Genomic DNA, 17,689 nt, shown 5'->3' with positions numbered 1-17,689 from the left:
TAATGCTTTTTAAATTAAATAATAATGTTACTAACATTACCCTGAACAAAATCCTTCAATGTTCTTACATTTTCAGCATCACATAGAACCCAAACTGTAAAAATATAGTCCATTTCTTCATAAATACGATGTATTTTGCAATTTTAGCGTTCCCAGTAATGCTTTGCTTCTTTTCTTCTTTTCCCACGCTCTTTGACCTCGTGATGTCATCGGCCGACATTTTCATTGAATTCTGAGTTATGGTGTGTACAAATGGCCCATCAGACTAAAGAAACCGTCGTAGAGCTGTTATGTAGGTCTCCTCAGACCTCGGGAAGCAACGCAAGTCCCAGAAAATGGAGTTATCTAAAGCAGAAGAAAATAAATTAAAAAAAAAAAAAAAAAAAACGATAAAACCATAAAAAACGACAGGAATATTTCCAGAATGTCTAGAAAGTGACAGAAAAAACAACAGGGCATTAAATCGGGTACGTTTAGCTCAGTTAGCTTCCTTTATTTGTTTACAGATCTGAGAAAGTAAAGAGAAGCTGCATTTTTTTTAAAGCAGTACATTTTTCTTTATTTTATTTTAAAAAGCTGTGCCATAAGTTTTAAATAACTGCTACTTCCTTGAAAACTTGCATGAATGTTTTCTTTGCCTCCTCCACAGACTGTATAGAGTGCTCTTGGTCTTTATAGTTAAAGGAAAGAGTGGCTGGGTATATCATTCGGAAACAAATATTTTTTTTTTATTAGCAAAGCACAGAAAGGGGCTAGAGCTTGTCTCTGTACTTTAATCGGCTGAGGTAAGTCTTATGATAATGAGATCCTGTAGCCTCTCCATGAGGGAAGTTCAAGATGGCTGCCGAGCATTAAACACATACTTTCTGCTGCTCCTGTTCCAGCTAAGTTTATCTGCTCAAAATAACCTGCATCTGGCTTTAAAAGTCAAAAGAATGGAGTATTTCTGTTAAAATATGTTGAAATGATTGGAAAGTGGATAAAAAAGCTAATTTTAAACCTTACTTTCTTCTAAGTATTTACCTGAACTCAATCTGGGGAAGGCCGATGCTGCATGAGAATATCCTTCTCTGCATATAACAATATTTCAAATAAGAAATGGCTACTAAGCAAGAAACCATGGATTCTACGACTACAAAAACGAAACTTTCCTCTATAACTACCCCTGAGAAGGATGTAATATCCAAGAGACAAAAAAATAAATAAATCAACGCAAGAGCTGAACAAAGGGCCTACTAAAACCAAAGCTGAATCTGCACTTACACTTGAAGATATTAAGTCAGCACTACAACCATTGCAAGATGAGTTCAAGTTATTTTCAAATAAGCTAAATTCCTTCGGTTCAATCCTGGATCAAATCATAACAAGAATAAACAAATAGAAAATAAAACTGAAGAGAACTCGAAGCAGATACAGGATTTACAAGCTAAGGTAAATGCAAATGAAAAATAATCAATGACTTACAACAAAAGTACCTGACTTAGAAGCTCGAAGTAGGAGAAATAATATCTTACTACGTGGCATTCTGGAAAAGTTTGATCAACCCCAACTACCTGTAATATTAACAGAGATCTTTGAACTAGTAACTGAAGATAAATCTCTTGCAAAAGAAATTGCTGTGGAAAGAGTTCATAGAGTGCTACAGACAACTCAAAGTGAAGCTAACCCCAGACAGATCTATGCAAAACTACTTAATGCTGCACATGTTAATTTACTGCTTATGGCTGCAAAGAAGAACAAAGGATAAATTATCTTTTTCAACACACATGCTGAGAAATATTTTCTTGAGCTACTATAGTGCTTACCAGTTTTATACTGTGTTTCACTAAATACTAGAAAAAGAACACCTTCTTGCCCTCATCAACCTGAGGGAGTAATCCTTGCTAGCTGAAGTAAATTTTGAGTAGATTTTCTGAAGGACTTATACACAGAATGCACATCCACCCCTTGCAGTGAGTCTAGACTGCCAAAGTAAGTGCGGGTTCAGCAAGACCCTGCCCCAGCTTCCACAAACCTTAACCACTGCTGAGAAGGCAAAGAAAATGCAAAAGGATCCTTAGAAAATATGCACTAATTGTAACTCATAATTCTAAAACTGCTACTTTAAGTTTGATATAAAATTGTTCCTGAACAATTGCACTTACACTTCCAAAACCAGTCAGCTTTGGGACACTTTGTCAAGGGTAGTGTGCCCTCTCCTGTTCTGGTCATATCCAGTGAATCCACAACTGTACAACTTTGTAATTGTCAGACTTCTCTAACTTACTTTTCATTCATGCCATCTCTGGAGCACTCATAACCATCAGAGATCCAGCCACTCTCCTCCCCATCTCAGCAGTAGCTAAGGTTCCTTGCTTACTCCTTCTCATCCCAGCAACACTGTGACTCCTCTACATATCATACCGCAGTTCCACTGAGGAATGGACTACCCTACATAGTCTTCCATATTCTGGTGGTAGCACAGACCCCAGTCTGCCCTATCTCCCAGTCTGATGGTAATCATAACCCCTGCTTACCTCCATGCAGTATGTTATAATTATATCCCTAAATTTTCCTGTCTCAAATGTCTGTATCCAGTCTGTCAACAGATGTATAGTCCTACCAGTTCCCCCAGATGTACAATTGAGGATCACAGCTTTAATCATATCTCTCCCAAGCTAGCAGAAATCAGAGGCCAATTCTGACTTCCACACATTCTGGCAATAATTACTGTCTCCCATATAACCTCTCTGTTGTTTCAGTGGTGCTCCTTACATTGGCATTCAAACTTGGACTAAACAGCTGCTCCAGTGGTGGGAGGGTGATCTGCTTCTTCCACTTTCCATAGCTAATGAGCAGTCCACATCTACCCCAAAGTAGTGCATCTTGCATATATCACATGTATTGTTCACTGTCCCTTGCTGCCTGCATATATCAAACCTTGTACAATAAGCTAGTCCTGCATTGTATCAATGTTAACTAGGTGTGCTATGATTTCATCTACACATCACGGTTTGCCATGTTTCTGATTAATGATAGTTTTTCTCTATGCTGTGCTTTATCTTTATCCTTTCCTTCTCCCCTCCCACCACTGGTATAGCAAACTGTCGTGAATATAAAATGGAGTTTACTACATAAACAACTTAATTCAACCCCAAAGAAAGAGTCCCCATTACATTTCAGGATAGCAGTCTTAGATCATTCTTGGAAGATAGTATACACCTCTTCAACTTTGGCGTCCAAGCCTATCAATTGCCAGCCACATATAAAATACCTAAGGTAAAATACAAAATCTTAAGAACATGGTTTACAGGACTATTCATGAAACTCTTAAAGAAAGGGTTTGTAGATTAAGTCAAACAGATTTTAATCTGGGTAAGTGGGGCAAAAAATTAATTTATGACTCAATGGATGCCTGTAGCAGAACAGCATTAGCTGGTTCAGAAATCAGATGATATGCTTGGTTAAGGCTGTAGCCCATTCCAGAGGATGTAAAGGGATGGCTATTAAACATACAGTGGACTTGGATATATTATTTCACCTGTATTCACAAGAGGTTTTAAAAAATTGAGGAAAATTGGAAAACTATAGTCAGTGAAACAATTCTTTCTCCATCCTATTCCATGGTTTAATAGAAAGTATCATGCTAATTAGTAGTTCTTTTCACAGGAAGCCATTCAGGCAAAAAAGGAACCATGAGACCCAAGCAGACAAAGATGTCTGAGGCAGAAGTAGACAACCGCGTAGTGGGAGAGGAGGTAAGTCACCTCCCCTCACAGAAAGGAAATGGTCAGTGTTAATTATGCTCCCAACCTCTTCAGTTATTTCATCCCTTCTTTCACTTCCTCTTGCCACCACTTGAAGTCAGAAATGGTTCAGGCTGACTTGCAACGGTTTGGTAAGGGAGAGTAAATCTGTCAGATAAAAAATTAAATTTCAAGGAAGGCCTTCCTTTTCTGAGGATATTTGTAGTTCAACTTCGAAGCCACACCTGGTACTGCCTTTACTAGATCAACTTCTCTGTAGAGAAACAGGGAAACTGATTTTATTACAGGATCTTCGTAGATTTTTTAAGCTCAACAAATCCTTTAGGGTAACACAGGTCAATATGCTGAGTTGACAGTTTCTGTTGTCTCTTCTAATCCCAAAGGTGCTGCTAGTCACAAAGGGACTTCAAAGGTGACTATCTCCACAGTCTAAACCATAAGGATCACAGACAGTAATTGAGTGAGAGAAGACAATTATCAAGTTAACTTCTCTGTCACTGAAAATAACATATTAATGCAGTACATAAACAAACAAGGGTGCCCTAAGTATTATTATCTATGTAGAATGGATTTGATTGTGTAGGGACTTGCTTCCATTTGGGATAGTATATCTAGATATATTATTTAACATCACTCCAGAACATAATTGCAGAAATAAATTAACTGGACTCATCATCAGTGAATAAAGGATGGCCCATACAGTCCTTTATTATCTTTTACAGAAACGGGGGCCCTCCACTGATAGATCTTTTTGTATCAGAAATGAAATGCTAGCTAGAGAAGGTTTGTTTAGGTTTTCATGCAGAAAGGCATGGGCAGTGAATGCTTTTGGCATTCCTTATAGAGTGGTGGTCTGTTTTCTTTACAATTTTATGCATTAAACTATTTGCCGTAGTGTTGCAGAAGATCAAAGTGAATGGGGTGCTGTCATTTTAAAATCTTGTAAATGACCAAGACATCTGTGGTTCTTGTACCCTAGTAACCCAGCTTGAAGAGGCTCTGGTGAACCCCAATCTAAATGGCTTCAGGTTGCATTTTGTCTTGAATTTTCAAGAATTAGTTCTCAGGAGAAGTGTTCCATATCTTACAAGGTACAAGAAACCCTAGCCACTGGGATGTCTTATTTATGCAAGTGGAAGAGATTTTCCTGCTGGAGTATCTCCACAGAATCCCTGGAGCCTTCTGATTTTTCATTTCAGTTGGTGCTTTTCTCAGGTGGCCTATCCCAGGCCACTGCCAAAATACATATCTCAGCCATTACTGCTTGTCTCTGTCTGGACTGTCATGTGTCTTCCTACTCTAAGGTAAAGCAATTCCTGAAATGGATATTGCTCTTCAAAACAGTGAGTAAAACAATGCCTCCCCATGGAACTTTAATGGCATAATTGAAAATTTAACACTGTCTCCTTCTGAACCAAACTTATCAGTGGCTGTCAAGTTTTTGTAACAGAAAACCTACTTCTTGTTATTACGACAGCTAGGAAAATAAATGAACTGCAAGACCTTATGTGTAAGGAACTCTGTACATTCTTCCAAAAGGAAAGGGTGAGCCTTGGATGTAACCGTGTTTTCAAACCAGAATTTATCAAAACAATATCTCAGCTGAACTATACAACGTCTTGTCTTTCACCTAACCCACAGGAAAAAAAAGCAAAGGATTCTGTATATTTCTGAACTTTTCACATATAGCTCATTTACTATATAGCATGAACAAAGGAAATCAAGCAGGCACATCAGATTTTGTGAGTTTTTCTTTTCTTGAAATCAGGATAGAAGCAAACTTTATCAGGATAGCAGTCTAGCTGCATTACTTTTCAGTTTTGATAACGGGAACTCTCTGAGGATACTAGCAAAAGCCCACACTACCGTAGCAGCAGCCAGTACAGCAGACTACATAAAGAATGTTCAACCTTAAGGCAGCTGTGAAGCCGTCATGTTTTCTTGTGTTCACATCTCTTCTAGGCACTAAAGGTGGGTTGTATGATCTAGGAGCACACTGCGGTCCTACAGGATATGTTGTGAAAGCTTTCTGTCCATGAAGCCTTCTTATTCTTTAGTACTGTTCCCATGGCCAGTGATACAGACTGCAGCAGTGATGCCTAAGATGAGCATAGACCAGTTGTAAGTTACCTTAACAACAGATATTCTAATACAGGGGTCAGTGCCATGGTGTAGATTCCTTCCTTCCTCTCCCTTTGCTATTTTTTCCTTATCTCTTATGGTCTGCTAATGTATTCAATGTTGCTGTTCACTATATATATATATATATATATATATATATATATATATATATATATATATATATATATATATGTCTGTTTTTCTGTGTATCTGGATTTGTTTTATATATATATATATATATATATATATATATATATATATATATATATATATATATATATATATATATATATATATATATATATATATATATATATATATATAGACAAAATATAGATGTAGATATAGATATATGGCTGCCTAAGATGTGATCATAGTGTACTCCTGTTGATCGTATCTTATTTAAATTCAAGTGATCAGATAACATACACATAGAAAGGGCGGTGCATTAACAATGATGACACTGCACAATAACAAAATATCGGGCAATGTGTTTTCACCTTTTCCCTGGTATTGTGTAATCTCAGAATAACTATGCAAAAAAAAGTACAAAAGAGATTTTTTTCTGCATTTTCAGTAATTCTGTTGAAGTTTTTTTTATTTTAGCATTGCAAGTAGAGCACCTTTTTGGCCCTCTTCAAGTGCAATCTAGACAATTGGAAGGGTAACCTTAAATTCACCCCAGTGGTTCCACCTTTTTCTCTCTTGGACAGGGGCAATAGGTGCTGATTATGGAAACAAGGATAGAACTTGACTAGGCCTGTAAGGGCCCTAGGACCATTAGCCTAGTAACTTCCTATCATCCTCTGATCCTATGATTCTATGGTATGATGACCGAAGTCACTAAATAATGACATACATTTGAATTTCAGACTTCAAATCCTTCAGAAAGTGTATAAAACAAACACTGTTACTCTAGCAACTTTCAAGATTTACAAGAGCAATATTTAAAATACGTCCCTATTTTTGGGCCTTTGTCCCCCCATTTTGTCAAGCTTTGTCCAGATTTCTTGTACTAAGAGGTTGAGCGGTATGATATACACACACACACATATATATATATATATATATATATATATATATATATATATAGTGTGTGTGTGTGTGTGTGTGTGCGTGTGTGTGTGTGTGTGTGTGTGTGTGTGTGTGTGTGTGTTTTAGGAAACTATAAAAACGTTGTGTTCCTCGTACAAATTGTTATTTTTGGCATGAATAATAATGCTGATTAGTTATGAAAGTTCTCTTGAATGCATTGTAATGCTGTCTCTGTCCTGTTTGAAATGCTGTTTGTACAGCATATAATGTGCTAGTTATTATGTGTGCTGCAGATATGATGGTTATCATACACCAGCAGAGATCATTCTGCAGTAAAGACTGATTTGGGACACCTTCAGAAATGCAGTTAAAAGGGAGATTTCATAACAACATAGTAGAGACGGTTCTTTCTCAGTGTAGAGGAAGTATTATGGCCAAGTGACTCTTGTGGTACTTGTCTGGAAAGTAATCTGGAAGAGATGTTTGCTCTTTGGTGAAGAGGGACTCTCATGGTTGGAAATACCAGCTATACATCTTAATGAAAGAGAGGGCAGAGCAACAGGAAGACACATGTCCATAGGTGTGGAGGATTACCTGAAGTTTATCTGGAATTACTTGGAACCTTTGGCAAACTTGAAATCAGAACTCTAAGGATTTTTATTTAAGAGAATTTTTTGATGCAGAATTAAACTTTTTGTGTTTGCTTGTTATACTTCACAGTAAACAAAATATATTGATCTTGACTGTCAGTTTCTAGTGTGTGTGTGTGTGTGTGTGTGTGTGTGTGTGTGTGTGTGTGTGTGTGTGTGTGTGTGTGTGTGTGTGTGTGTGTGTTACATACAGCAATGTATGTATGGGGATAATGTATTTTATAGATACAGAGAGAGGATGAGATAAGAGAAGAGATGTAGGATGAAGGGCATGGGGCACTCGTTAGTATTGCTCACAGGCCATTTTGCTACCTCTTGCTGGACTACCTGGAGTTGTTATGACGAGGCATACCATTACCTTGCCAAGTTCAGGTCAACAAGGGCTATACAGACTAAGACTTGGACAACAGGTATCCCAGCTTATGCACATTCAGCTGTTCATCACCATGACATCCTAGTGCAGGTAAGGAGGATAACCATTTGAAATGCCAGGACCCATCGAAGCGAGTCCCGAAATATGGAGACTGAAAGATTGGACTTATGCATAACAAGTTTGAGATGCCATTTTGCAGAATATTACCTTTTCTCCAAGGTAGGGTGATCCCAGAGTTGGTATATATAAGTTCGGGGGGGGGGGGGTGCTAGCCCAGGTCATTAGGCATATACACAAACCTCTTGAAATTAGACTGCAAGGCCAGAAATTCAGCTTCCTCTAATTCACATGCACAAGGATTAATAATGCAGGACTAATTTCCTTACTAGAATGTCGACTGGTGACTTGCTTACACAACTGCACTTTTTTCTACCTAATTTATGTTAAAAATTCTGAAACCCAGATATCAGAATAGGAAAGAGTCTGTCATTTAATGCAGTATGTCTAATTCTAAACTGTGTAATAAAGAATGGTATGAAAATATGAAGGCTTATGAAGACATTATTCTAGAAAATCATTTGAATGGTAAATACAGTGTTGTGATATTTTCAGCTCACTATAACACATCCATGACATGCATTCATTTAGTAGTTTGCACATTGCTTTAATATGTTATATTTTATATGTAATATATTAGCCTGTTGTACTATGTGTCTTATAGCCTTTGTAGCATTATATAAGTAAAAGATGGGATTCACAGCTTGCACTCTGCACAAACTGCTCAAGTGGTTTTGTGTAGAACACAAGTGGGGTGGTCATGATTCTTAGACCCTTCCTCATTCTTCAGTAGAACAGTTTTGCACTACTCAACAGTAAGGCTTTTCAGAGGTTTGTGTAAGTGTAGTACTCCAGGGTCATGGCTTAAAATCAGTTCATGCTTTCTCCTGAATCTAGTCAGATGGGACATCATTAAAGCAGCCATCATGTTTTTTGGTGGGGAGGTTTTACCTCCTGCACTCACCCAGTGACAAACCTTAGGTGGGCATCAGTGCTACACTGCCCCTTACTTCTTCAAAGGATTGACATCAGCAGGACATTCCACCCACCCACAGTTCACACAATGTATTAGTTTCCTCAGTTTCCACCAGAGAAATCTGGTCAAAGCACATGTTCATCTGATCATGTGCACTCCCTCAAGGATTCTCACACCCATCTTCTCATGTATATGCCATAAAGCTTCCAAGCTACTGATCAAACTTGGGCCACTTGGGGCAGTAGTGAAGACTGCATCCCTCTGTGCCATCAGTGCATAGAAGGGGGGACGGCTTGCTTAAATTAGTCCATTGCAGATTCTGATACATTGCTCTGAACAAGACCTTGCATATTAATGTGATTAATAGATGTGTAGTATGCAAGGTGCATACAGAGCAGAGTACCAAATGCTTAGTTATACGAGGCAATATAGCCATGTGCATTTATGCATTTCACTAGGAGAAGCTGGTCTAATTGACAGTCCAGACTAGTAATGCACAATAGTGTGATTGTGTGTGTGTGTGTGTGTGTGTGTGTGTGTGTGTGTGTGTGTGTGTGTGTGTGTGTGTGTGTGTGTGTGTGTGTGTGTGCACATATGTGCACGCACAAGTAAGCAAGTATCTAAATGTCTTTACCAGTTTGCATGTCTTGAAGCAGGGGTAAGTGTGAGTGCCTGTGTGTCATGTTAAGGTATTTATACTACAAGGTGGGTCAGATGGTATGACACTCAGATGAATACCTGCTTTTATTTGCTCAGCTGAACAATTCATAGTAAAAAGTCTGAGTTGTGCTTCTCTGCAGCCTATGAACTCTAGCCGTTATATATTAAAATATACCATGTTGTGAATGCTTACTTATATAGACAGCACAACAGCAGATAATTGATAGTGTTGCAAAATGTTTCCAGTTCCACATTATCAAACGTATAATTTGTACTGTTCTGCTCCTTTACATAATTTGTCACATAACAAAGTTCTTGTAGAACTGACAGTTTATAGAAGTGTGCCTTGTTTCAGATCCACTTTAATTAATGTTTCAGGTTTTCAATATTGTGGATTTAAGCAAACTTAAAATTCCATAGTGGGTTATCATTAAGCCTATAGCTAAAAAGTGATATAAATTACAGAACATATTCATTTTTAACATTAGTCATTGCTATTAGCCATCTCTTGTGTCCTATCTTTTTGTATTATTTGTCATCCTTCACTGTCTGTAGTTAGTATTCATGACAGTAATTCAGGTAGAAATTGTGCAGAAGTGCACTTAAATGCGAACTGTGGTATATCAGGCATGCACATTTTTTGAGAGTTATGCCATAGTATTTAGGTTCTAGTCCTCTACTGTCCACCTTGGAGTACATTGAGTTTATTCATGAGTGAGCTTTTTCATTCAAGGTGCTACAGCTAGGGTGAAAAGAAAACACAAGATTATGTGCAGGTCCTGCATTATACTCAACCTGAAATGTATTATTAATTAAACTATGCAAGCGTATCCTTCATTTTTGATTTAAAAGACTTAAAAAGAGAGACTTTTTGAAATGTTTATTTTGAGAGTTTATATCACTGCGTTATCTCTGATATGCAGACCTTCATATGTTTTTCTCCTTACTGTTTCTTGCACTTTTGCATTTTGTTTGAAATCTTGCCCTTTTTATTTGTTTACAGCAACAGTTGTACATTGGTTCAGATCTAGGTGTTTCTCAGCTGCCTTTACATCGGTGCAGCAGCTATGGGAAAGCGTGTGCAGAGTGTTGTCTAGCAAGAGATCCATACTGTGCTTGGGATGGCAGCAGCTGTACCCGATACCTGCACAACACTAAAAGGTAAGTAGCATCTAGCATTGCACTATTTTTGACACATTTGTTTAATTCATTCCTTACAAATGAATGGACAGTTCCAGATTTCTCCATTTGCAGCAGAAGAGCATAACACTGCCATTGCTCTTAGATACAGCAGTTAAGGACTTATGCTGCAGAGAAAAGAGGGTTTCCCATGGGAAGCAGTACTGTTTGGGGCCCATACCCTTGTCTGACAATGGATTACAGTCTTTGAAGAAAATGATTTGCATATGTAACAAAAGAGAAACAAAATATAATGCAAATGATAAGTCACATAAAATAAGGGGCCTTAACAGAGCACATCCCTGGGCTTTTCCATTCTCTGCATCAAGATGTATTAACTGCATAAGATGAAGTTTTAATACCACTGGCAGGCACAAACATGAAGCCTTTGCTAGAAATATAGTTTTATAAGCTTTTTAAGTGTAATATTTTGTTAGTTTTAGACATAACTTATATAAAAAAGAAACATTGAAGAAATGTAGGCATAACATGATGCAGTACATAAATTACATCCTAAATCTGTGATAATCTCTTTAATCATAATCACAGATTTCTGTTTAACATGTGAGACACCCATCTACCAATCCATCCATCCATCCATCCATCCACCCATCCACTCACCTAGTATACCTTGAAGGAGTGTGTAAAAAATCTCAAACATGCATGACTGCATAAAATGTCCATTTTCCTCAAGTAAATAATTAATAATCAATCATTGCCATACTGTGTGTCAGATGCCACTGCTTTAACTTTTGTAAAAGATTTTACAATTGACATATATTAGCTCTCCAGATGTTATGAATCCCTTAACAAATATACTAATCCTGTATTGTGTCTGAGTTTTCACAATTTAAGTTACCATATACCGTAATTATTTCATATCTCTTATGTTATTTAACTGTATAATGTTATTTAATTGTTCCATTATTAGTTCTGATGGTTACATTCCTAATGCTTCCAACCTGATTTCTTACCCTATCTCTATTTCCACCTGACAAACTTAATAGGCTTCTTCAGTATATTTGTTCATATTTCATGTATTTTTCTATACAAAATCTTATAGCTTATACAGTCCCTGAAATAGTGAAAGAATGACACCTACTTTGAAATCCAGTATTCAGTTGAACTTTACACAATCTTACATGACTGCATTTAATGGTGTTGATAACTCCAATATTTTTCCCTTCGTTATATTCTTTGTTTTCACTTTGCACATGAAATGGTTTACATTGATTATTCATACCTCCTGATGTTGTGATTATATTTAATTTCCTTGTGTTTATATATTTGTTTGTTTACTGTTTCTATTCCATTCCTCATCACATTGCTGCACCCATTTGTCCCTCTTCTACCCTTCGTCTGCCTACGTTTGAGAATTTATTTGCTCTGGAATGTGATGTTTCACTGAGCTGGCCTCTGAACTTTTCAAAGTGCAAAGCCTATTGGTCATTGCATTGTTAAAGCCAAAGAACAAGTTGTCTATGAATGTGAGTAGAGCAGAGCCAGGAGTCATTATTCTTCAACAGTCCATCAGATGCCCTATTTAAAAGAATCAACGTGCAATGATGTTAGGCTCACAAGGATGCATTTTTCTGTAATCTCTGCAAAATAATGTCTGTCATTCCCCTTTTTGAAGCTAGAGCTCTGCTTGTAGAGCTCCTGGTACCCATCAGATCTTACAGAAGCAGTGTGTAGTCCCAACACCTTCCATGGGATAGGACAGTAGGCACATGGGCTCATCATCCTGTCCCACCTATTTGACCCATTCCATTTACTTGGCCTAGCCTTAATCCTGAATCTTCAGTGGCACTAATATTTGAACTGGCTCAGCACATGTGGGACAGTTAGTGGAGTACTTCTTTTCTCTATTGATTCTTTTGCTAGTCTGTAGGATTTGCCCAAAAGCTGCCCCACCAGTGCCATGTCAGTTGAATCATTTCTCCTGTAAGATGAGAGCCAAATATCCCTAAATTTGGACAGAGCTATCCTGTCCATTCTTTCCCAGTCTGGAGAGTCTTATCAACCCATTTGTTCCTCTATGGGTTAAGAGTCAAGTAACAAGGAGAGCTCCAGTCTGCTAATCTAGTGGACTTCCCTAACTCCCATCCCTGCCAGCAGCTTGCAGGATCTGCAACTACTGCCACCTAGAGGAAGACATGCTATGTTACCACAAGTGCCTTTTTGTTTAAATGTATCTCTGCCAGGGAAACGTTGGACTGTTGCTCTGCTTTTGCTGGCAATCACCCACCCACTGGTAGTTATGTCACCAATGAAGGAAGCTGAACTGCTCACCCTCCTTCCATGTTGAGTGAATGCTGTGTACTCCTGTCCATCCCCATCAGCTCCTGTGGTGCCCATATCACTAATCAAAGGCTAATTACTCAGGAATCAGGGCTTCATACCTGTACTCCACCAGGCTGAGTTCTGATGGTACACATTTGGTAAACTAGTTTCAGTTTAAGTGTAATCCACTCAGAAGCAGAATGCTTCATTTATAGTTGCATTTCCTGTGATTCTGATACTCTGTTTTCCCATCTGACTGGTAACTTCCACAACCATTTTATGTAGCAGCAGATAATTAGAACTTAAGAAATAGCAAGAAATTGTACAGTATAAAAGACAAAACCATGTATCTTCTGGTATCATTTCTAGTCCATCACCCACTAAAATCCTTTGTTTTCATAGACAACTAATAAATTCATCAGTACAAGGCAAGCCTAATAGTCTAGTGATTTTAGTGCATCCCAAGGTAGATTCATTTGATGGATAAAATCTGAACTTTCAGTGCAGTAATAGCATTCAGCACTGCATATGGTATCTAGAACACAAAAATTTCAAAGATGATGAAACACTTCAAAATTATGGGACTGATTCATGAATGCCTACACTTACTGCTACTGTTGTGTACGTGTTGTGCACATGATAGCTAGCTATTTAGTATTCATTAAGCAGCTCTGCTTTTTGGGCATGCCCTGAAAACACAGTTGTTGTTGTTGTTGTTGTGTCTTTCGGCTTTTCCCGGTTAGGGGTCGCCACAGCGGAACTCCGGTCCGCTAATGATTGGCAGTGGATTTTTACATGCCGAGTTGCCAGCCCTGACGCACAACCTTCAACTAAGGTACGCCCATTCATGCATGTCTCCACACAGAAGACGCTCTAGCTGAGAATCGAACAGGACAACGTCTTACTGTGAGGCGACAAAGCTACCGCAGCACCACCACCGCAGTGTGCCATGAAAACACAGTTAAATGGCAAAATATGCTAATAAAAGCATAAGTAGCTGAATCACATACTAATTAAGCAATCCAACATGACAGAGCTATTCAGGAACATAAATAGTGATTTTGTATACTCAGTGCTTCCTTTTGCCATTAAATCTTTGGAATACAGCCATAAGGACATTTAGAATACAACATTCTAGGTGTTACTGCTGCCATCACTAGTCTGTATCTGCAACAGGCTCTAATTCAAGGTGCTGCTGCTACCAGACCTCAGCTGAGAAGAAGGATGTTCAGACCCAGTTTGACTTATCATTGACTGCATGATACAGAAATTGTAGAGCAATGCAGGGTGGAAAGAGATATATTAGATGAAATATGCAACTTCTGCTTCCCTTACCTGTGTCCCAAGAGAAATCATGGACAACCCATCCTGGTGGAAACAATGCTAAATGTAGCATTACATATACTAGCCAAGGTGCTTTCTAGGGACCTACAAGGATATATTAGGGGTGTTGCAGGCCTCAGTTTCTAGAATCTTACAATAGTTTCTAAATGCAATGCTACATATTTGTTTCCCATACCACAGCAGAGTGAGCAACAACCGTGCAACAATTTTATGCCACAGTGCACTTCCCTGAAGTTCTGGAGGTCATAGATTTTACACACATAGAAATAAAAGCCCTACCCAAAGAAGAGGGAAGGTGGTACATTAACAGGAAAGGATACCTGTCTGACAACAATTAGGTTGTCTGTTATGCCAAAGGGATCACCTATAATATGTGTGTAGGTAACCCTGTCCATTTTCAACACTTGCATATATGACACAACTGTGACCTATGCACATGGTTTCCTAAGGGTGACTTTCCATGAGGGTATCTAGATAGGGACTCAGGTTATGCACTAGAACCTAGTCTCATGACAACCATGAGAAACCACCACAACTCCACTGTGCAGGGATGCAGTGATGCCCATGCTCAAACTAGGAGTATAACAGAATGTGTATTTGGCTTGTACAAATCAAGATTCCGGTGTCTAGACACATCAGGAGGTGCCCTGCAGTACAATCCATCCACTTCAGCCAAAATACTCACTGTTTGTGCCAAGTTGAACAATATAATTCTCAGGAAACAGCTTTAACATGGACAACAAGGCCCAGGACCATAGTTTCCAGGACCACAGACAAAGCCAACAGCTCCAGCAGATACAGATGAGAAGTCTGAAAGGGAACCACCAGCTAGCAGTGCACAATATTCAATTCAATTCAACTCAACTTTATTGTCATATGTACTAAAGGCAGTGTCACAAAGTACAATGAAATTCTTATTCTCCAAGTCCACCAGCAACATATAAAAGCAACGAGATTTAACAAGAAGTAATCCAAGACAACAAATAGACCATAATATAAATACCAATATCAGTAAATGTATATAACTGTGCAAAAGAGTGCTATTGTGGGAAAAAAAGCTCGTTTCCCTCCAAATGTGAACCAGCCTACAATACTGGAGTGAGAGGTAGTATATGAGTTTTATTTAAAAAGTCTAATAGTTTGAGGTTTAAAACTGTCTTTCAGTTTGGATGTTCTGATGCCATGCTCTTGTAATGCCTCCTTGATGGTATCAGCATTAACAGTTTGTGTTGTGGGTGGGTAGTGTCCATGATAATATTTTGGGCACTCCTAAAACCTCTTTGGTGTAGATATATTCCAGTGCAATGAGTGTTACTCCAATGATGTTTTGTGCAGTTTTTATTACTTGTGACAGAGCCTTATGATCCCGTATTGTACTATTCCAGAATCATACTATAATAGATAGAATGCTCTCAATTGTACATCTGTAGAAATTGCTGAGACTTTTGTTGGGCATGCCAAACTTCCTCAGCCTTCTCAGAAATTCAGTCCCTGTCGGCTTTTCCCCACCAGGTTTGTGATGTTATGAATCCAGGTAAGGTCCTCAGGGAAGCTACTACAGAGGAATTTGAATGTAGCCACTCTTTCCACCTCAGACTCACCAATATATAATGGTAAGTGCTGCCCTTTATTCCTCCATGTATCAATGATCATCTCTATCGTTTTGCTGGTATTAAGAGAGAGAAATGACTGTTCTGACACCACTTCACAAGGTTCTCCACTTCCTTCCTGTATGCTGATTCATCACCCCCAGAGATCAGACCAATGACTGGTGTATCCGCTGCAGATTTGACATTACTGGTGTCATGTTGAGAAGTGGCACAATTATAAGTGAAGAGGGTGTACAGCATTGGACTCAGCATACAGCCTTGTGGACTTCCCATTTTTATTTTTATTGTTTTTGTTATTCCTCAGCCTGACGGACTGTAGTCTTCCTGTTAAAAAATTCAAGACCTAATTGAAACAGTCAGTGGCACACCCAGTATGGACAGCTTATTAATGAGCTTTGTTAGTATCACCTCAATGAAGGCCAAACTATAATCAGCAAACAGCAATCAAGCATAACAGTCCTTATTCTCCAAATGAGTAAGAACTGTATGCGATGCTGTACATCCTCTGTCAACCTATTTGATCTGTATGCAAACTGCAGGGGATCCATTGTATCAGTTATAAATGGCTGACTATGTCTCATAATGATTCTCTCAAAGCATTTCATCACTATGGGAGTCAATACAATTGGCTGGTAGTCATTCAGGCAGTTTGCCCTTTTTTGGCAGTGGAATAATGGTGGTTGCCTTATAACAAGTTGGAATTGTAGTTCGTACAAGGGAGAGATTGAATATATCAGCCAGAACATCAACAAGCATTGAAGCACAGGTTATGTGTTTCCTTCTACCAATATTATCTGGACCAGCTGCCTTCTGGAAAATTATCTTCAGTAAGGACTTTACCGCACTTGCTGGTGATGTTGTGAAAGGTGGTGGTGCCTCCTCTCTGCATCTCTCTCTTATGGTGCTACCCTTTGACTCAGTGTTTTGACAATATGCCTTGTATCTGGTTAATAGGCAAAGGATAGCACAAACAAACACTACTTAAATGAGAAAACTAAGATCTTAAGCACATATAGATACTAAAATTGATGTTTGCCAAAGTCCTCAATCTTTACTTAACCATGAAATGGTTGTGTTATGTCAGCAAACGTTTATATCAATAAGATGAAGCATTGCTCAACTGTACAGTAATGTCAGCATTAGCTCATGACTGATTTATGCTCTATACAGATATGATTCTGCCCAATACTGTGCATCAAGCATTTCAGTCAGAGCCGGATCATCATCAAAATGGGCCCTAGGCAGGGGAATGTACCATAGCCATTCTGATTTCCAATTACTTGTCTCTCTCCCCCGTTTTCCATAAACCCTTCTGAAAGCTGTGAGCATGCATACAATTTTCTTCTTTACTTTTGAAATGAAGGCAGAGATGGCTTTAATATAAAACTTTTAATTTAAATATCCTTTGTTGACCAAGTTAGTCCTATTTGGCTAGTAATATCTTTGCAGGGGAAATCGTTGGTGGAATTTATACTACTTGGGGAAATTTGACCAGGGTATTAGGGAACTTCCTCCTACCCTTTTTGATAGCTCAGGTGGAAGTAGAAGATCTTGCTACCTACCATTAAAACCAAGAGATGTGGCCTCAGTTTAGCATCTCATCCAAAGGATGACAGTCTCAGGAGTTTACCACTCCCCCATCCAAATTAAAATGC

General features: G+C 38.4%; 1 protein-coding gene across 1 annotated transcript in view; it reads left to right on the top strand.

Moving 5' to 3' along the window:
- SEMA3B (semaphorin 3B) overlaps positions 1-17,689 on the top strand; it is an 898,347-nt gene that overhangs the window by 812,356 nt on the left and 68,302 nt on the right. The window contains exon 15 of the mRNA XM_044078181.1: positions 10,622-10,779. Coding sequence (XP_043934116.1) covers positions 10,622-10,779 — 158 coding nt within the window. The remainder of the gene's footprint in view (positions 1-10,621; positions 10,780-17,689) is intronic.

The sequence above is a fragment of the Protopterus annectens genome, chromosome 7.part0 (genome assembly GCF_019279795.1).
Source record: "Protopterus annectens isolate FY-2018-M chromosome 7.part0, PAN1.0, whole genome shotgun sequence".
In the NCBI taxonomy this organism is placed as follows: domain Eukaryota; kingdom Metazoa; phylum Chordata; order Ceratodontiformes; family Protopteridae; genus Protopterus; species Protopterus annectens.
Note: the sequence above shows the minus strand (reverse complement) of the source record. Positions and strands in the feature narration are given on the sequence as shown.